We start from the raw sequence: 20,455 nt of genomic DNA, 5'->3' as shown, positions 1-20,455 counted from the left end.
TTTTTCTGCATCAGAAGGTCTGGCCACCCTGGCCCACATCCCTGCCCGCTTGAGGCCGGTGATGCGCTCTCCAGCCGGACAGGGGCCCCCAACCTGCCTCACCGGCCTTCTCACCTGCCGGCCCCGCAGCCATCTGAGTCTGCGCACCGCGATCCAGGGTCAGGTGGCCAGTCAGAAGTGCTTCGCTGGCTCTTCCCGGCTCCTCCCCAGCCCCAATATGACCACCATCCTACTCCTGCACACTCAGCACTGTGGCCCGTGCTTTCCCATGGCCAACAGTGACTTGAACTGGAGAGAAAATGGATGTTCCTTCTCCCCACCAGAAGGGAACCAGGATTTCTCTACGAAGCTGAAGGTAACCCCAGTTATAGATCTGTGTCCAAGAGCAGCATGCCGTCAGCACACTGCTCCTTCCTAGCAGAATAGAAGTGTATCGGGAACCGCACGTTAACCGCAATTAACACCACGCAGGAGCGTTGTTAACCGCAATTAACACCACGAGCTGGCCTGACATCACAGCAGCGCCACCGCGACGGGGCTCTGCTCTCTTTACGGTACATGAACTCCTCCATCTTAAAGCCTACAGAACCTGAGTACACGAGACTCAGGGGGCAGAGACAGGAATGCGGTTAATGCAGTCATACCCAAAAGCCACGTGAGGCTGCAGGACCTGTTCCTTTTCTAAACACCTCCTTTGAAAGAATCATTCGGGCAAAAGCACCCGGTCTCTGGGAGTCCTGTGGCCAGAAGCCCTCAAGGTCCATGACAAAGTCAAGCAATAAGCACGGCCTGAGTCCTGACCTTGTTTCCATGAAATGCAGGATGTCCCCGGGTCTCAGGCACTTTTCCTGCTGGTAGTACGCGTGTGGCAGGAACTGAAACCGCAGCTCGTACACCCGGAACTTGTTCTGTTTCTCCCCCATAGAGAAGGACTCCTGGACATCAATTTTCTCCAACACCTAGAACCAGATTGACAGAAACCAATTTGCCCAAAGCCTGGGACTGAGCATTACAAGTGGGTTATGGGAAAACTGAGAGTTTGCAGGGAGGGGGGCTGGGACCACAGGCCAAAATCCCAAAGAAACTCCAACAAGCTCTGCTGGTGTAGATCCCTCGGGGGGTGGGGAGAGAGACCCCCCCAACCCTGTAGGCACACCTCCAGAGAACAGCCTGAGGCTGGAGGGGGCAGGCTCCAGCGGGGCTGTTAAGCTGACCCAGAAAGTGTCCCGATTCTTAAGGCACGAAGAATGCTGCAGACCAGTGATTACCTTTAAGGCTTCCTGATCCATCCCTGCTTAGCACCTGGCAGAGAAAGCCTCCCTCTCACTGGGTGGAGTCTGAGCCAGGGTCTGAACAGCTGGCAAAGGCTGTTCTGCCCAGATGGGAGAAGAGTTGGGAGGACGGATGGGAGGATGCAGGGAAACGCCTGCAGCCAGCCTGCAGCCCTGGGTCCCAGGGAGACAATTACCTCCCCGAGGCACACCCTGGTGAGCTGCTTCTTCAGGCTTTTCACTTTCTTCAGCGCTTTCTTGGTGTTGAACACGGGCACGCTCATCGTGGGCGTCTTGATGTTGGCGCTGGCCACCATGAGAATCTCCCTCAACCTGTCACAGAACAAGGGCACATATGACCGTAAGAGGTACCCGGATTCTTTACTTTTGCGAGGCCTTTCTCATAAAGATGTCACAGTTCTTTGAAGATCTGCGAGACCACAGGATCTCGTGGGGGAGATATGCTGATCAGGGAGTCCCAGCTCTGGCCCTGCGTGTGACAGCAAGGGACTCTTCTGTCAGCTTTCTCCACTGGAGCACGAGCTCCTCAAGGACAGGGCTGTGTCTTCTTCCTGTTTCCTATCACCTGTGTCTCGCATTACAGCGTGGGTGCTTACTGAACGAATAAGAGATGCAGGGAAGGGAAGCAGCGTCTGCAGCGCTCCCACTGGGCACAGGGACCATGGCTAGACCTCGGCCATGGCTCAGTCAGCCTGCAAAGCCCGACTGCACGGCGCACCCCGCCCTCCTCCCTCCCACAGGAAGCTGGGGAGCCTGAGTCACTCTGCTAAAAAGTAGCCGGGCCGGGCAGGCGAGCCTGATCTCTTTTCTTTCCTCTCACCCAGCGGCCACCATCCTGCAAGGTGCGTACTTTTACCTGAAGGGCCAGGGCCCCTTTGGGTCACGTTCTAGGTGAGTGGTGCCCCCGAAGTTGGGCAACCAGACGGCCTGACCCCGGGAGTATGTAGTTTCACAAGCATCTCAGGTAACTTGGATACAGGAGTTGGTGGAGAGATAAATGGAGATGCTAAGAGGCCTGGGCATGGATCCAACCACAGAAGCCCATTGGGCTCTGGAAATTCCAACCCTGACCCCTGCTTTGATGACACTCTCTCTCTCTCTCTAATGAAATGACTTCCTCCCCAATGAAATGACTTCCTCCCCAGGAGTGGGCTAGGACAGACCCAGCTCCTGCACCCTCGCAGTCCCTCACCTGGGAATGCCCAGGGTGACATTCATCTCGCCTCTGCCGGCAAAGTGGAAGGTGTTCAGGGTCATCTGTGTGGAGGGCTCCCCGATGCTCTGTGCGGCCAACAGGCCCACGGCCTCTCCCGGGTCACACAGCGAGCGCTGCCACTTCAGCCGCAGAAGAGTCCTCAGCCTGGAGATGGGGCAGGGGACAGCAGGAGTCAGGGGCGCAGACACTACCTGCCCGTCAGGAGCTGTCAATGCCACCCGCCAGCAGGGCACATGGACCTGTTACCTCTCCCTCTTTCTGGGCTTGTTTCTTCCTAAACAAATGGTCCTTCTAAGCCTTAAATTCCGGCCAGTGACCCTGAAATGTCCTAAATGACACAGCACAGAGCCCAGCTGGGTAGCTGAAGCTCTAGATGTCCATGCTCGGACTGTTCACGTTCACCCTGAGAATGTCACGGAACTAGTGAGCTCACTATTCACGTTTCCCTTTGTTAATTCTTTTTTTGCCCAGTAGTTGTGACGGCTTGGAGAGGGCTTAACCCTCCCTCTGTACAAACTAGGAAGAGGTTCACTGAGCAATTATGGGGATATGGGGGGGGGGGAGGCGGGAAGGGGGTGCTTACTTTCTTAATTAGTGCAAATGGCTACAGGCTACATCGGAAATGTGCGCGCTCCACAATTTTGTAATTCACTAACCCTTCTTCCTACGAATGCCGGCCCTTTTAGAACAGCCAAGGAACACTGTATTACCCCGGAACATAGGACAAGGAAGCGGCTCAACAAACAGCGACTAAACGGGACGTTACGTTTGAACACAGAGGAAGGTAACAGAACTACGTTTCTATGCAAGTTCTTTTCAAAAGTCAGACTTTCTGCTGACCTGATGTGTCTTCTCTCCCTACTACGTCAAACCAGTGAAGGGTTGGCAGCTTCTGACCAGCTTCACAGGGTTGGCAGCTGCTGACCAGATTCCCTGATTCTCACATAACCGTGCCCACCACACCACACTCAAGAGAGGGGCCACCTGTGCAGGGCTCTGTCCCCAAAGAGCGCTCTTCTCCGTCGTGGCCCAGATGGGGGGCGCACTCCTGCCTACCTGCTCTCATCCGTCCCACAGGCCTCAGGGCCTGCAAGGCGCCCTCTGTTTCACTTCCCTCCTTCTTGCTGGGGTCTTGAACCCAGGAGGCTGCCAGAGTGGGCGGGGAAGGGCCTGAGGAGCAGATTCCCCCTCTGTGTGTGCTGTGCAATCAATGTCATTACCGGTCCAGAGAGAGCTCCGCTTTCTCGTAACTCCTCTCTGCTTGAGCTGCCCACTCGCGACTGTAGTCATCCACCTTCTTTTCAAATGTTTCTGACACTGATGCAAAGTAGGTGTCTGGGCGCCAGACAGACAGACTGGGGTCAGGACAAGGAGACGCCTTCTTCTGGTATTTCCTCCGGCTCTGCTCATCTAACTCAGCCCACATCCTCAACATCTGAAACGAAGGATGGGCCTCAGCTATGCTGGAGGACACGAGGAATAGGCTTCTCTTCCTGGGATGCCCAGTAAGATAAGGCATATCAGAGGCACTGGCTTCAAATGAGAACAGGGGAAAGAGACAGAAACCTGACGGCAATGAGAAGGCCATCTTGACATCTGAAACACGGAGAAACCGAATCCATCCCAGGGCGTGCTGCTTTACCATGACTCTACAAGCGATTCGTCCTGGCCCTTCAAGCACAGGCAGGGTGACCACGTTAAGTTACTGTCCAAACTGAGTGTCTTGTAGCGTAAAATGGGGCACTATTAATAATACTACTGGGATGAGAGGCAAAGCCAGGGCTGTCTCAGGTCAACAAGGACACAGTCACCACAAGCCAGGTGACTGTGCTGGATCCCTGTTTGTCCCCCACCCAGGCTTTCACACGCTCGATGCCCCAAAGCTGTCCCACAGCAACTGCTTCAAAGCGCTCCCCTGCCTCCTGGCTCCCAGCTGTGCTTGGCTGATGGGAGGTCCCAGAAGCAGAAGGGGATGTGGGAGGAGAGTGAGGCTGGGCATTCATCCCCCGCCCTCTCTAATGGATCTCGGAGCCCAGAACTCTTTACTGAGGGCTCCTGTCAGGTGGCCTCTGCCCACGGCCACCCTCTCCACTCCTGGTGACTGTTCATGCCTGTGGGGGGCAGGTGGGAACCCAACTTACCAGCCCTAGTTAGTTTCCTGGAACCCTGTCCACACCTCTGTAAAGATTCCCTTCCTTAAATCCCTATTTGAGTGCCATGTTTCCTGACCAGCACTGAATGAAGCCAGATTTCATGACTGTACCTTCCACTGGGAAAACAACTCCTTCCTCATCCCCTCAACCCCTGACTGATCGCCCACTCCCACCCCCCACCGAACCCCAGCATTACCTGGTGAGTCTCAGGGCTGCGGCCGTTCTGGTTTGCGCCCTCGAGGTTCAAGGCTTTCACAGCTGCTTGAATTTTCTGGGAATAATTCAAGAAGGCGCCTTTTCTCAGCAGGGTGTTGGAATGCTTGCTTTGCCATTTTTTGATGGCTTTGAAGTGGCGGAGAGCTTTCTGGGGATCTGCTCTGGATAAAACTTCATGGAGGTGCTTCGATTTCATTATCACCTAAACAAACAGACCACACAGACAAAACCAAAGAGATGAGGGCATAACACAAGGGCCACGTCACACAACTTCACAGGATGGAGGTGGCCCGTGTGGAGCCCTCAGGATGCCCCTGGGGGGTCTGAGCGCCCACTGCTAACCAGGGCCCTCACTCTGTGCCAATCAGACTTGGGAGCTGGTGGTCTCAGGAGCTGAGGTCACGGGGGAGAGACCATGACACTCAAGAGTCCCTCCAGAACACGGCACCAGGATGGGAAGGAGCCAACCCCGGAGTACAACCTTCAATTCGACCACCTGCTTCATGACCTTGGACAGGCCATGTCAGTTTCAGTTTCCCAATCTGTAAAACAGGGTGAGCTAACGGTGACGATCGCTCTTGGGGCAGTAAGGTGTGGCATGAAAACCGCGGGCTTGTGTGTCAGAGGGCCTGGGTGCAGACACAAGCCCTGCCACTCACCAGCTCATCACTGAAACCCTGACACTCAGCTACCTTGGCTGTAAAATGGGCAGAGGGCCACCTGCGTCCCCAGGCTGCAGGGAGGAGGAAGGGAGACAGCAGCCATGGTGCGCTCTAGTTTAGGGCCCGGCACAAGGCAAATGCCCCACATGGTGCAGTTTTTCTAGATGTATGCGTGCCTCTCTGCCATCTCACGGGATGAAGCACACAGAGGGAGGGGCTCTGACAAGGTCAGGCGTTCCAAGGCATCGCCTGGTGCTTTTGAACTCTTCCCACTCTAGTTTTCAGCGGCCACTCTGAGTGGCAAGGCTCAGGGCGGGAGGCCCACCGCACGGCCCCCGCCCCAAGACCCACAGGCGCGGGGAACCGGCACAGTACCTCACAGTTGCTGGCGAGGAAGGGGAACTGCTTGGGCTGCAGGAACTGTGTCTTGGGGATGTCCAGGCCGTCCTCTCCATACAGGAACTGCACCACGCTGCCGTCGCTGTCGCGGACTGTCAGGTCATACTGGACGACCAGCCCCTCCAGGTGCTTGATGACGCACCTGTACAGGGACCACTGACTGGCTCAGCGCCCACCGGGCTTGCCACCTCCCAGGGCAGCCTCTGATGGAGCGGATGGAAGGCAGAAAAGGGGACTGCTGTCCTGCAGCCAGGCAAGCCCCCAGGACAGGCTGGCTCCCGTGCCCCAGGCTCTGAGCTACAGCACCTCGCGGCCAGGGGCTGCAGCCACGTGTCCTGAGGAGGTTGGCTGCCCCGCTCGACCCCGACTCCCAGCTCCAGCCCCAGCTGCTGGGACCACTGCCTGCTCCGTCGCTCCCTGGCATGGCAGGGCTCCCCAGGGACCAGTGTCCTTAGACCCAGGAGGCAGGCAAAGCAGCGGGGTTGTCTCCCCATCCAATGCTTCTCTCACGCCATTAGTCCAGAGACTGTCAGGGACAAAGGGGACCTTAGGAACTAAATGCTGACGTGGCAGCCCTAACCCGGTGCCTTTTTTCCTCAGTGCTCCCAGCGGTCAGCTGCCGCCCTCAACCTGCCCGCCTCTGCGGCCCTGGTGCTGGCCTTAGCTTACTTCTCTGGCCACCCTGCCTTGGTTTCTCCTCCTGCCACATTCAGAGGGGGTCTCCTAGGAGCCACTGGTCCCCTGAGCGCCAAGGGCAGAGCTCGGCACTATCTTCTCGGCACCCAGCCCAGGGCCTGGCAAGGCTGGAGCTGAGCATCCAGGTCCCCTTTGCTGAAGATGCTGAGGTACCAGGCACCTCACAGGGCTGCAGCTCTCAGCACCAGCCACGGCCCCGGAGGCTGCATCTCCAGGCCTCTCCCGAGCTTCAGGCTCCCTCCCTGGAACGTGTCCCCTTGCTTATCCTGCCACTGCCCCCTCACGCCAGCCACAACTTTCTCTCTCCCCTCTGCAGCGTCTTGCTTTCTGTCCACCGTGCCACTGTGTTGCCACTCAGGCCTGACGCCTCCTGCCTCTTGTTCATTTCAGCCGGTTGCCCCACGTCTTCGCCGCGTGGGATTCTCCCTTTCCATCGCCACCCACAAGAGGCAGCCTTCCAACCTACGGCCCCTCCTGTCTGAAGGAAGGCACTTGCCCTTTCTGCCGTGACCCTCCACCGGCAGAGGGGTCCTGCGGACGGCTGTGCCCTTTGCCCCAGTGGCTGCCGCTCTTCATGCCAGCCCGGATCCCCAACACCCTCCTCTTCCCTGCCCTGCATTCAGATGGCCCCCGACACAGATCCCCCACCCCCAGACTCACGTCATCACTCGATTCCTAGCTTTTTCTACACTCCACAGGTATCCTTGAATGATTTAAGAGGATGGAGGTGGGGCGTAACCCCTGCTCACAGGTGGATCTGGCCCTGTAATCCACACCGGATGCAAGAACTCAGGGCGCACCAGCCCAGACCTGCTTGTTTAACCTCCTCTCTGGGAGGAAAGGGAACACGTAGCTCCTCTGACTGGCCTGTTTGGGCAGGTGGGAGGTTGAAGCTTAAAACTGAGACTGGCCTGGCTCCGAGTGCCAGACCCAAGGGGCCTGGAATCCTCTCTGGCCCAACCACAGAGCCCTCCCGGGGCGGGGGCGGGGGCGGGGTGACCAGTGCATCACCACCCAGGACCTTTCCCCCAGGGAAAGGCACACACGCTGACGCACGGGCCCTTCCTATAAACCTCTGAGCTCACACTTTACCGATCCTCTAGGAGGGGAAGGATATCGGCTATTTTCTGTCTTGGGCCACCCATGGACATTTTTTTCTAGAAGTTTTTTCATCCAAAGGGATCTTAAGTGAATTGTCAATGAAAATGTGAAAAAAATGACAGAGGTGAATGGACCTGCAACGCTGATGCCACCTAAAGGTGGCAGAGCAGGTGCTGTTTACCTTTGGAGGTAGCCAGAGCGGCTGGTCTTCACAGCCGTGTCCACCAGACCCTCTCGCCCGGCCATGCAGTGGAAGAAGAACTCCTGTGGGAGAAGCAGGGACCCAGGTCCCAGGTGTGGCAGTGAGGCAGTGAGGGGTGGCAGTGAGGACCCTTCCTAAAGGGTGGCTCAAGCCAGTGCCCCTGGCAGCTCTGACGTCTCCCACGGCCCCAGGGACCCCTGCCCTCCCCTGGGGTTGCCTCTGTCTTATTCTGCCCAAGCACAGAGGGACAAATGGAACAGAAGTGCCAGCTCCCATGCCCAGGAGTCCGTCCTCAGTGCCATGTCCCACACCCCACACGCACCCCATCTTCCAAACAGAAATGGCACTGCCGCTTCATCATGTAGTGTTTTCCAAAATTCCACAAGAAATGGGTTTATAACAGTAAGCAGCAAACACGTACCTACACACACACACACACGAGCCGATAAAAGATAACACGACTCGAGCTAAAACTCTATGAAATGACCCCATCCCTCACTCTGATGCTTTCTTTACCACCCGACTCTGTTTCATTCCATGAAGTCAATCATTTCATGATGCACTAAGGGGTCGCAACCAGAGTTCAGAACTCTCTGGTCTACGACAGCTCTCCACCACCCGTCGCCAGGGGCCACGGATGACCACTGGAGAGTCCATGTGGGACTGAGGGAGGAGCCCTGGGAGCATCACAACCTGGACTTAGCTGTCTGACCACAAGAGGCGTCCTTGCAGAGACGCACTAGACCAGGGAACAGAAGGTACTAACAGTCGAAAAGCCATTCTGCCAAGTGTGAGGAGAAAACCTTTCTCTTAAGGGAGAGTTTTGTTGCTGACTGAGGAAAAACTAGACATTTGCTACCGCTGGTCAATTTTCCCAAGGTCAAGGAGGAGCCAGGGGAGGTTCTCTTAGGGAAGCTTTGTGAAATAAGTCTCTGTGATGCTCCTTTTGGCCACAGAGAGCACCCTGGTGAGGGGCCTCGCCGTCCCCAGCTGCCCTCAGATGCAGGGAAGAACCGGGGAGAAAGGGCGCAGAGCAGGAAGAGGGAGAGCTGGGATTGGTCTTACTCATCTTCCCACCCATCAGCAATCCCTCCCGAGCACCCACGATGCACTAGGCACCGTGCTGGGCTCTGGCATTATGATGGTAAACACGACATGGCTGCGTCCTCTTGGTCCTTGCAGGCCCCAGGGTCTAGTGGGTAAGCAGGGATAGCATGGCACTTATTACTTAGCTGTCTCTGCTTAAAGCTGCTGGTGAAGGTCACAGGCCTCTTACTGTTGAGCTTAAGAGATGAGGAGAACAGCCCAAAGGAAAAACCAAACTACGTACAGCAGGCTTGATGCCGGTGAGGAATCTGCCAGTGACGAAGCCGCCAGCCCTGGGGGTGAACTCATACGGCTCGAAGCAGGGCAGTGACTTGCCAGATGCCATCAGTGGGGGTCTCCGGCCTTCCAGTTCGATCTGGCCCAGCAGGCACGAGATCTGGGAGAAATGAAACCCAAAGGCAACTGAAGACCCACATGCTCGTTAAATGATGCTCTGTCCCAGCAGGGGATGAGGGGGCCTGCTCTTCCAGAAAAACTGCATGGGATCCAAGTTCCTGAAGGCCAACCTAGATTGCTAAACGAGCCCAGAAAGCTGACCTTTCAGGAAGATAACTATGTCTTCCTTTCCATGACGGCAATTTTCGCATTTGGACTCAGTTGAAATGGACGGTGTTTGTAAAAGCAGCCGCGTTTCAGAAGCATCACGTGTTATACTTGGACAGGACCCTCAGGTCCTCACAGGGAAACTGAGACTATAGCAGAAAAAACAGTTTACTGTGATCTTTAACAGTCTCAGGTCAAAAGAGAATAAAACTGCATTAATGTTCCTGGGGGGAGAAGAGCAGCGGGTCTGGATTTTATTTAGTCAAAAGGGCTTCCCGATGGCCTCCAGCCTTTTAAGCCCATTCCTATTGCTCTCTACTCACCAGATAATGAGATGGTCCTTGAGACCCTCTCAAGGTCATCAAGATATTTTTTAAAAGTTGCTAAAATTTGTGAAAATGCTGTGATAGCACTGCAGTAATTGCTCCTCCATAATGAGCCAAAAACTAAAGGTTAAGAAACTTCTAGGACAATGCCTACAATGTAACACTAAATGAAAAAAGCAGACCGTGCAACATTTCAGGATCTCAGCTAAGATTATAAATACACACACACCGTGTTTATATATAATGTGACTATGTATAATCATACAGTATGTAAGTTTACAACAGGTATCTGTTTGGTACACGTCAGTATCTGGATACTTGTGTCAGTATCTGTCTACAACACTTAACAGTGGTTAGCACCTGCACTGATTTCCACATACTTTTGTATTTTTCAGTACTTGCCCCATTTTGTACGGAATGTGGATCCTTTTAAAAATAGAAACAAATCTGAAAAGTGCCTCCTGCAACTATCCCACCCTTCTGCAAACCAGCCAGCACCCGCCGTGGCTCATACCTGCATGGTATTCACAGTTGAACCTTTGGCTCCAGACTGCACCATCATATGCAAGTTGTTCTCTGGGAACGGTCTGTGCAGGCCGAAAGGCATGCATGCCTGCAGATGGAACACACGCACTGGTCATGACTCACCCTCTTGGGAATCCCAGGTTCAGAAGGTAAATCCAGGATGCAGGAGCCAACACAGACTATTTATCTAGAGAGGCGCCAGAGCCCACGCGAGGCAAGAAGTCTCATCTGGCAGCAACCCTTTGGCTAGAAGCCCTAGAGAGAAGTCTAAAGGATGGCCCAGTAAAGCAGAAACTTACACAACATTTTAAATCAACTATACTCCAATGAAAACTAAAAAAAAGAAAAAAAAAAAAAAATAAGAGGATGGCCCAGGGTGCTGCGTTCTCTTGACACCTCTGCCAGGAAGCCGGAAAGGAGATGCAGAGGGGCCAGCATCTCCAGTTCATGATTCTGAAAAGCAGCTGGTAAAAAATAAAACCTAAGGTGGTGCCCTTGGGAACCTGTCCAGCAGAGCATGGCCTGGCCCTGGACAGTACCAATGATGACCAATGTCTGTGTCACATTCACGTTTCCCAACATGCTGTCCAAGTACCAAGCAGGAGGCTCACCTTGGCTCCTGGGCCAGCGGATGCTGGCAAAGCCCCCAGGGGGACCAGGGAGATGCTGAGGTGGGGGGAGCTCTGAGTCTATCTAAGCTTCTGCCTAGGGTTGCAGAGACCCAGCCCCACACAGGAGAGGCAGAGTGGATGGGAAGAGATGGAGGAACAAGAAATAATCCTAAGATGCTTCTGAGACAACGCCCCACCTGCAGCATCCCCAGTCAGCCCTAGAAGCTGAGCCTGGTTTTCACACGGTACTGGAGGGCTCCTCTGAACAACACCTCTCAAGGACGGAACTGTACCAACAAGGTCTGCATTCTTGGCAGCTGAGGGGATGCTGACAGCCAGTCAGAGGACTCTGCGAGCAAACACTGACTTCTGTTGGGCACTGGCCACGCCTCCCTCCCTCCTCCTCAGGTGGGGCCTCAAGGCCCAGGAGGTAGGGTGAGGGCCAGGTCGGCTCCTTCCAGCCGCAGGATTGGGAGCCCCAGCTCTGGGCTGAGAAGGCGAGAGAACGGGGTCTGCCATCCTGGCTTGTGCGGGGACGTCCCTCTCCTTTCTCAGCTGTGCAGGAAGGGGCCCTGGAGGACTGGCAGGGCGCTCACCTCACCCAGGGCACTGCAGATTAGCTCCTGAATCCTCCCTGCAAGCCCACGAGGCAGGTGCTCTTCCCATCCCCATCCCCCTGGGGGAGGACACCTGGCTCAGACCGCTCACATCACACAAGGCCCGAGATCTCACAGCAAGTCCGCGGCAGAGCCGGGATTCGAACCCAGGCCTTCACCCCTGGGTCCCCCATACAAGCAGCACTGGTGGTTTGGATCCTTCATTCTGCCCCTCCGCCCTGCAGTGGCCCCTGGGAAAGATTTCCTTCCATCCCCTTTAATGCAGTTACCCCAAAATACAAACATTTAAAATGAAAAATAGTGGGGAATTCCCTGGTGGTCCAGTAGTTAGGACTCGGTGTTTTCACTGCCAAGGACCTGGGTTCAATCCCTGGTCGGGGAACTAAGATCCTACAAGCTGTGCGTGGTCAAAAAAAAAAAAAAAAAAGAAAAAAAAAGAAACAAAGAAAAATAGAGCAATGCCTTCTTTCTCAGCATTCATCAAAGACCTTTCCAGACCCCAACGGGGTGAGGGAATGAAGCCCTTGGCTTTTCAAAACGATCAATTCTACTCGCCCCACCTCACATCTCACCTAGTCAGCTATTAAACAGCCAAATTGCTCCAAAGAGCCCAGAGTGAGAATCAAAATGTAATTTTTTAAAAAACCAGCATTCAAAATGGTGGCGGTAAGTGCACACACTGCTGGACTAACCTTGTTAATTTCATTGCTGTAATGATTCACTTCCTCCTTGAACTTCAGATCAATCATGTTAAAATCCCTCTGGTCTTTGCCCAGATGGGCATCCTGCCACTTCCCTCGGACCTCATCACACGATGCTGCTTCTGGAAGGTTTAACGCAGCCCTGACAGCCTAGAATGAGAAAAGGAAAACGTCAAAGGCTGCAGCCAAGTGAGGAGGGTGTGGAGCCCAGCCAACCCTCTGCGGCAGGCAGTAGCCACCCAGGCCCTCCTCACCTGGGGCCCACAGTGGGTGGACTCTTCAATGATCCTGTGTCTCCTGACATCTGCCTTCGGCTTGACCAAAATGTCTTCCACGCCTGTGAAGTGAAATAGACAAGCTTGGATGCTACCGGGCCTGATTCCTCACCAGGCTGTGAACTTGGTGAGGTCAGGGCACGGAGCATGGTGCCACGCGTGCAGGGAGCACTTGGACAATGATGGTGACATTCATATCACCATTAAGACACTGCTACCATCCCTTACGGGCTTACCATTTTACACATGACAAAACTTAAGGCTCGAACTTGAGCCCAGAGTTCCAGTAGCAGAGAGTAAATCCAAGCCCACGTCCCAAACTTGTGCTCTTAGCCACCAGCTATACTCCCTCCATTCAATAAAAACATGTTGGATGGATGGGCTAGAGGTGAAGATGACGTTTTGGGTGAAAAACTTGAGTTTGAGGGAAGAAGAGAGGGAGGGAGAGGACATCCTAGTTTTGACTCCCAGGAGTCACACTGCGTAGGGCCCAGCCTATATGGTTGTGAGAACGCGAGTGCAGGCACACACACAGACATGCTCGAGCCTGGGGGACAGGGACCACCACCGCAGGGTCCCCGTCACTGCACTGGAAGGAGGAAAGCCTGGGTCACTTCAGTTAAGCCTGTCCTTCTGGCTTCAAAGGGCTGAGGAATTCCTCACCTTGGGCAAGAAGTCTTCCCACTTTCTCTTTCAATAAACTATTTTCTGTCTACATCTGAGAGCTACTGGACTCCAAAGTCCCTCGGCCAAGGTCCGAGTGGGAAGGGAGACAAAGGCTGCACTGTTCCAAAGCGGGGCTAAGGTGGCTGGGACTCCCACATGCAAAGTCCTGGAAGCTTGAGAGCCTCTAAAGAACTTGTGTGAGCAGGAGGGGAAAGAAACTGTCCCTCTGCGAGGAAGCCACAACCATGAAAGTGGGCCCTTCCACGGGGTCAGCTCCAGACCGCCTTGCTGTCCCTCCAGCGGCCTCCGGCTGCGAGGGCTAGAAGGCAGCATGGCTGCGAGGGCTAGAAGGCAGCATGGCTAGCCTGCCCTCCGAGCTCGACGCCCAGCTTGGCCCTGCGCCCTCCCAGTCTCTCGGCACCTGATGGTCTTTGCACTTTGGCCAGTTTCTCCTCGTACCGTGTGCTGAGCAGAGCTGCTTGTTAGGTTTGATCCTCGTCACTGTCTGGGTGTGGGATCTTCCTCTACTTTTCGCTTTGAAAGATATTTGCTCAAGGGTGTTCATCCCAGCAATATCGTGACAACCAGGAAAGAGCTTAAATGTCTCATAACAGGAACTGGTTAAGTAAGCTACGGTACATCTACACAAGTAGAAGAGTCTGTAGCCACAGACCTGAGGATGTCGGTTTATATTTGCTCACCCAAGAGGACATTTATAAAACACGTCTGCAACTGGAGGGAGGGGGGCAGATTACAAAACACTAGGTCGTGTAGGATCCCCTTTTTTCTGAATGTGTCTGCACTTGGCAAGTCTAGAAAGACACACATCAAATCGACATTGGTGGTTATCCCTGGCAGCTGAATGCTGGGTGATTTTAAATTATTTTCACACCTGTACTACATTATTTTGACTTGTCCACAATTAATATAAATTATACAATTACGCAGGCCCCGCTGCAGGCCGACGAGCCAACTCCAGCTGCGGCAGGCCCACCGTCCCCACGTCTACGCGGACACGGGGTCTCAGTCCCACCGCTGCTGGTCTTGTCAGCTGGACGATTCCCACGCTCACTGGGGCTCCGGTTCAGCACGCAGCCGTCACCCACTCCTCACAGGAAACTGCCGGAGGGCTTGGACTCCGCTCTGCGCACCTGGAGACACGCTGCCCTGAATGAGCTCGGGGCACAGAAGGCATCTGCACACATGTTTTCTAACTTCCTGAACAGCGGGCTCTCATTTCCAGGGAGGAAACCAGAGTTCCTCTTCCTGTCTTAGGATCACCCGACAGGTCTGCCCCAACATGGTGTTTCCAACCTCACCTGCTGCATCGGGAGGTGTAGGCAGCTCTGACAACAGGAAGGGCCCTAGACGGAGGGTGGAGGATTCTGCACTGGAGGATTCTGGGAAGGCACTTGCAAGAGAGAATGGAGGTGAGTGTGAGTGTGAAAACATCGGTCTCAGGGACCGAAAACCAGAAAGGGTGGGGTTGAGAAAGGGACAGATGGAAATGGAGATGACGGTGCAGGGGGGTGTCATTCTGTGCTAGGTGAAGAAACATGGGGTTGGGGGGCGGGGGAAGCACTGAGAAGGAGCAAGGCTGTGAAGTGTGGCTGGTGGCCGAGTGAGGATGCCTTTGTCGAAGGAGCCCGGCTGTTCCCCTGGAGGCTGCCAGGAGAGCCGGGGAGACATGCTGGTGTGCGTGCTGGCCAGGGGAGGGGCCAGGGCCACCTGCCCACACTCACCCAAAGTGAAGCCTCTGTAGAGCTGCAGGTAGGCGGTGAAGAGGCGGGCCAGGCAGGTGAGAACCTTGCCGCTGGTCTCCCCGCCGTAGATCTCGTAGCAGCAGTGGACCAGGCCGTAGGCGGAGCTCCCGTAATGCGCCTTGTCCAGCACCCCGCAGAGCAGCTCCCCTTCCCTGATGATCACCTGCAGACGGACGGCCACCAACGCTGGGTTGGAGGCAACGCCTCCTGTGTGAGGCCCCCAACCCCACCCCATCTCGTGTCTTGTTAACCTTATTGTAACCTGCCTCAAGCCCTTGATGCCAAGAAGACTACACACACACACACACACACACACAGATATTTCAGTGTGTTCTTATGCCCCGTGCTCCTTCCACCCATCCGTACTGACTTAAAGTCAAGGATCCTTGACAAAAACCTTGTGACTGGAAATGAGAACACCTAGCGTCTAAACTTCATAACCGTGACCTTGGCCTAGGTACTCCCTTCCTTGTACCCTGGGAATAAGAAAAACACAACCTTTTGGATATCATTTAAGGCCTGAATTTGTACTTCCATAAAGTTGGGTTCAAGCATTAGAAGCTAATTCAAGGAAGGACTTCCAGTTGCACGGTGCCACACACATTAAGTGTATAATCTAGGAAGGGAAAGAAGAGGGGCAGCTTGGGTTCCAAATGCGATGTGTGTTAGACCCTGTGACAAAGCACTTGTGAGCTGGGGCCTTGGGGATACTCCCCCACCAAGAGCACACAGAGGCCTTGGCAATCTTTAGTGTGTCGCTCTCCTACAGCAGCACCGTGCCCCCCGGGTTTGGCTGCCCTGGGGCTGCCCCCAAGGCCTGGTTCCTAAGCATGGAGCTGGGAGGTGTGAAACCTCACAGCAGTGTAATGATCTTCAGCCTCTCAGGGGTCTCAGGGGAAAACACAGGGTCTGCATTTCCAAGCTTTGCGGAGTCAAGTTCAGAGGCCTTCTGCCAGAGAAGCCTTTCCGTGCTGGTTATGAGTTTTATACTGAGAGTCAAATGCTAATGGTCAACTCTTACTCTTTCCAAAACCGAAGTCGACACAGTTTGGGTACAACTTCTTCCCTTCAGGCACGACTCCTCTTTCTGTGCACATGTCTCCATTTCTCTGTCTCGATTTCAAATCAAGCTGCCTAAACCCAGGACCGGAAGTCTCCAACCCATACAGCTGGGCAGCCATACCTGGGACTCGCACATGGAGTCGGGGTTAAAGCCGGGAACGGGCCGAGGAGACTCCTTCACCCAGGCCTTCCCGCCAATCTTCGCCTTTCCTGACAAGTTCAGTGGGACGTGATCCTCTGGGATTACGTTGATGAGCAGCGTGGACACAACCTGGAAAGAAAAAGAAGACAAAGCTGATGGAGGGAAGAAAAGCTGAGACGTTCCCTTTTAGGACCCCCTGTCCCTCTTCATCCTGAAAGGCAGACAGCTCCATTCTGATGAGCTGCAGGTGAAGCAGAAAACAACAGACAAAAAAACACCACCAACAAAAAAGGGACAGTTTCTTGTCTGTGGGACAAGATCTCAGTTTTTACTTTTCTGCTTACATGACTTAGGAGGGAGTTTAGGATTGGAAACAAACACATACCACTAAGAACTTCACTTCTTCTTAGAGTGAAGAATCCCCTAGACGTGAAATCAAGTTCTTGAATAGACCAAAGGAAGAAAAGGAAAATAAACTGCTGTGCCATCACAGCAGAGAAAGATTTAAATTTGTATGTGGTTAAAAACGAAAACAAAAAAGGGAAAACAAAGACAGCAGGGTTGAGAGAGATGGCGGGGCACGTAACACCGCCCTCTGCCAGGGAAAGGCAGCTCTGACACGTGAGCCCCAGGACTGAGGCAAAGGTCCAAGAACACCCGTCAGAGGCATCCTTCTCTCATTTTCAGGCCACATCAAAAGAGATGACAATTATCACATACAGTTAGTAATGTCCTCCCACAGAACAGTGCTGACTTTCTAGGGGGCACCAAGGAGGAAAGGATATACAGACTAAGAATCCAGAGTCTTCCCTCTGAAGAGCTCCACAGAGGAGGCCCGAGGTATGTGACTGAGAAGCAGGCTGCCGTGGAGCTTCGGGGATAACGGGGTGTCCCAGGGTCCACTCCATCTCTGACTGGTCGTGGGCTGGGGGGCAAAGGGTTACGTTCTCTTAGCCTTAGCATTGCTCACGTGTAGCACAGAGATGAGATCGGTTCATTCATTCAGCAATTATACATCGAGGGCTTACTTTGAGCCAGGCGCTGGGGGAGTCATGAATAAAACAGTCTCTGCCCTCAGTGGAGCCTCCAATCCCGAGGCGATCCATGGTTTGGAGGAAAATAAAGCGGGGAAGGAGGACCCAGAGTAGAGCAGGGGGAGAGAGTACCTGGGATTTTACACAAGACAGGCAGGGAAAGCCTCACCACGAAGGAGAAGGGAGCCCTGCAGAGGTCAGATCATGCGTTTTGGGCAGAAGGCTTTTCGTTTGAGTGAGAAGGAAAGGTAACTGGAAAGTTTTGATCAAAGGAGCGACGTGCTCGGATTTAACTTTTAGCAGGATCACCTGTTCCAAATACATTCCTGGTCTGGACTTTGAAGCTAAATAAATATTGCAAAGAATAAGCCTCCCAACTGACACTGACAAGAAGGACTGACACTTTGGAAGCAGTTATTAAGGCGTCCTGAGTGGGGAGCACATGGGACGCTGTCTCTGTGTGAGGTCCATCACAGGGCGCACTGGTGACGTGACTGCTCGGCCACCCAATGGCTCCCACACAATTCACTTCTACGTAGCTAATACCAGAAATAAATTTATTTGACTGGGATTAATTATGGCTACTGAAAGGCCGGGGAGTCCTTCCCCTGCCCAGTTGGGCCCATCAGTATGGCCATCCACTCAATACACGACTGCCAGCAGGAGGCCAAGAGAGGCGATTTCACAAACAGCTGCTCCACAGAGAAGCCATATGGGGGCAGCCGTACCTGGGGATGACCACGGGTCAGCTCCACAGAGGCCAAGAGCACGCATTCCCAAAGACACAGCAGGCTGGGGGCAGGCAGACCGGTCAGACAGGTCCAGGGCTGAGGAGGGGCTGGGAGCCATCGGCTGGCATCAACGGCTCTTTGTGTGCCTGTGCCCTACAAAGAAGTATCTATATGTGCACAATGGGGTCGGGGCAGCTACGGGAGCAGCTGTCTTTTCACGCATGTGCTCCGGGAACCAGGGACAGCTGGCAACAGCATCGTTAAAGAAAGCAGACAACAGTCCTTGTTATCCCTCAGAAAATGACCAGGAAGGTCATGGCCCCCGTGCTTCACAAGGCTGGCACCGCCAGGAGAGGGGGTGAGGAGTAAAGGCAGGAGGGTGACTTCCCTGGGATGCTGACCACAAGATGCGCTTCAACCACAGTGTCACATGCCCAGTTGGGAGCGCCAGCTGGGCACAGTCAGGATGGAAAGTCTGAGAGAAAGGTAACATATGTATCCAACCATCTAAGGACAGGGAGATGTTACCTGCCACCTCATTTGTAAAATCAAGGGGGCAGTAAAAGCGTTTGACAATCTCAATACCCTTTCATGATAAAAAACACTCAACAAACTGGGAATAGGAAGGAACATCATCAACCTAATAAAGGGGAGGCATCAATGAAAACCCTACATCTACCATTCTCAGTGAGCAAAGACGACGCTTTCTGCCTAAGATCAGGAACAAGAAAAGAATGTGTGCTCTTGCCACTCTATTCAACAGAGGTTCTAGCCAGGGCAATCAGGCATGGAAAGAATAAAGCTGCTTTCAGATTGGAGAGTAAGAATGAAAACTACCTCTAATTGCAGATGACATAAACTTACGTAGAGAGAACCCGAAGGAGTCCACAAAAAATTATTAGAGCTACTAAATGACTTCAGCAAAGCTAAAGGATTTAAGATCAACATTCAAAAATCAACCATAGGGCTTCTCTGGTGGTGCAGTGGTTAAGAATCTGCCTGCCAATGCAGGGGACATGGGTTCGAGCCCTGGTCTGGGAAGATCCCACATGCCGCAGAGCAACTATGCCCGTGTGCCACAACTACTGAGCCTGCGCTCTAGAACCCGCGAGCCACAACTACTGAGCCTGCGTGCCGCAACTATGAAGCCTGCATGCCTAGAGCCCGTGCTCTGCAACAAGAGAAGCCACTGCAATGTGAAGCCCGCGCACCGCAATGAAGAGTAGCCCCTGCTCGCTGCAACTAGAGGAAGCCCGTGCGCAGCAACAAAGACCCAACTCAGCCATAAATAAATAAACAAATAAATTTGTTTTTAAAAAAATCAACCATATTTCTACACATTAACAATGAACAATCTGAAAATGAAATTAGGAAAACAATTCCATGTACAATAACATCACGAAGAATAAAATACTCAGGAATAAATTTAACCAAAGAAGTCCAAAACTTTTAAGTGGAAAACAATAACATACTATTTAAAGAAATTAAAGAAGATCTAAGTGAACGGAGAGACATCATGGATTGGAAGACTTCATATTGTTAAGATGGCAACACTCCCCAAATTGATCTACAGATTCAATGCAATCCCCGTTAAAATTCCAACTGCCAGTTTTACACAAGTGACAAGCTGACCCTACAATTCATATGGAAATGCAAGGCACCCCAAATAGCCAAAACAATCTTGAAAAAGATCAAAGCTGGAGGACTCACATTTCCAGATTTTAAAACTTATTTCAAAGCTACAGTAATTAGGACATGATATTGGCATAAAAATAGACATATTGATTAGCAGACTAGAAATGAGAGTCTAAAAATAAACCCATACACCTGTGGTTAACTGATTTTTAACAAGGGTGCTAAGAATATTCAATGGAGAAAGAATAGTTTTGTCAACAAATGGTGCCAAGACAACAGTGTTATCTACTGGCAAAAGAATGAAGCTGGACCCCGACCTCACACCACATAGAAAAATTAACTCAAAATGGATCAAAGACCTACATATAAGGGCTAAAACCATAAATCTCTTAGATGGAAACACAGCTGTAAATCTGTGTACCCTTGGATTAGGCAACAGATTCTCAGATGTGACAACAAAAGAAAAAGTCAATAAATAGGACTTCATCAAAATTAATATTTGTGTGTTAAAGGGCACTCTCAAGAAAGTGAAAAAACAACCCATATAATGGTACAAAGAGCCACAATATATAAAGAACTGTTAGAACTCAACAATTAAAAAGACGAACAACCCAATTAATAAATGGGCAGAGGGCTTGAATAGACATGTCTCCAAAGAAGATATTATAAATGGCATATGGAAAGCATATGGAAAGATGCTCAATATTTTTAATCATTAGGGAAAGGTAAATGAAAACCACAACGAAACACCACTTTGCACCCACTAAGATGGTTATTTAA

The 20,455-nt window shown here is 52.7% G+C and overlaps 1 protein-coding gene across 1 annotated transcript in view; it reads right to left on the bottom strand.

The window, feature by feature from the left end:
- Positions 1-20,455, bottom strand: part of POLR1A (RNA polymerase I subunit A) — a 75,326-nt gene that overhangs the window by 9,702 nt on the left and 45,169 nt on the right. Inside the window, exons 15-27 of the mRNA XM_065890976.1 lie at positions 16,255-16,404; positions 15,051-15,234; positions 12,622-12,704; positions 12,359-12,517; positions 10,428-10,526; positions 9,268-9,420; positions 7,917-7,999; positions 5,915-6,080; positions 4,858-5,079; positions 3,729-3,943; positions 2,485-2,652; positions 1,469-1,604; positions 802-959 (exon numbers count right to left, since the gene is read on the bottom strand). Of these exons, the coding sequence (XP_065747048.1) occupies positions 802-959; positions 1,469-1,604; positions 2,485-2,652; positions 3,729-3,943; positions 4,858-5,079; positions 5,915-6,080; positions 7,917-7,999; positions 9,268-9,420; positions 10,428-10,526; positions 12,359-12,517; positions 12,622-12,704; positions 15,051-15,234; positions 16,255-16,404 (1,976 nt within the window). The remainder of the gene's footprint in view (positions 1-801; positions 960-1,468; positions 1,605-2,484; positions 2,653-3,728; positions 3,944-4,857; positions 5,080-5,914; positions 6,081-7,916; positions 8,000-9,267; positions 9,421-10,427; positions 10,527-12,358; positions 12,518-12,621; positions 12,705-15,050; positions 15,235-16,254; positions 16,405-20,455) is intronic.

The sequence above is a fragment of the Phocoena phocoena genome, chromosome 14 (assembly GCF_963924675.1).
Source record: "Phocoena phocoena chromosome 14, mPhoPho1.1, whole genome shotgun sequence".
NCBI lineage: Eukaryota > Metazoa > Chordata > Mammalia > Artiodactyla > Phocoenidae > Phocoena > Phocoena phocoena.
Note: the sequence above shows the minus strand (reverse complement) of the source record. Positions and strands in the feature narration are given on the sequence as shown.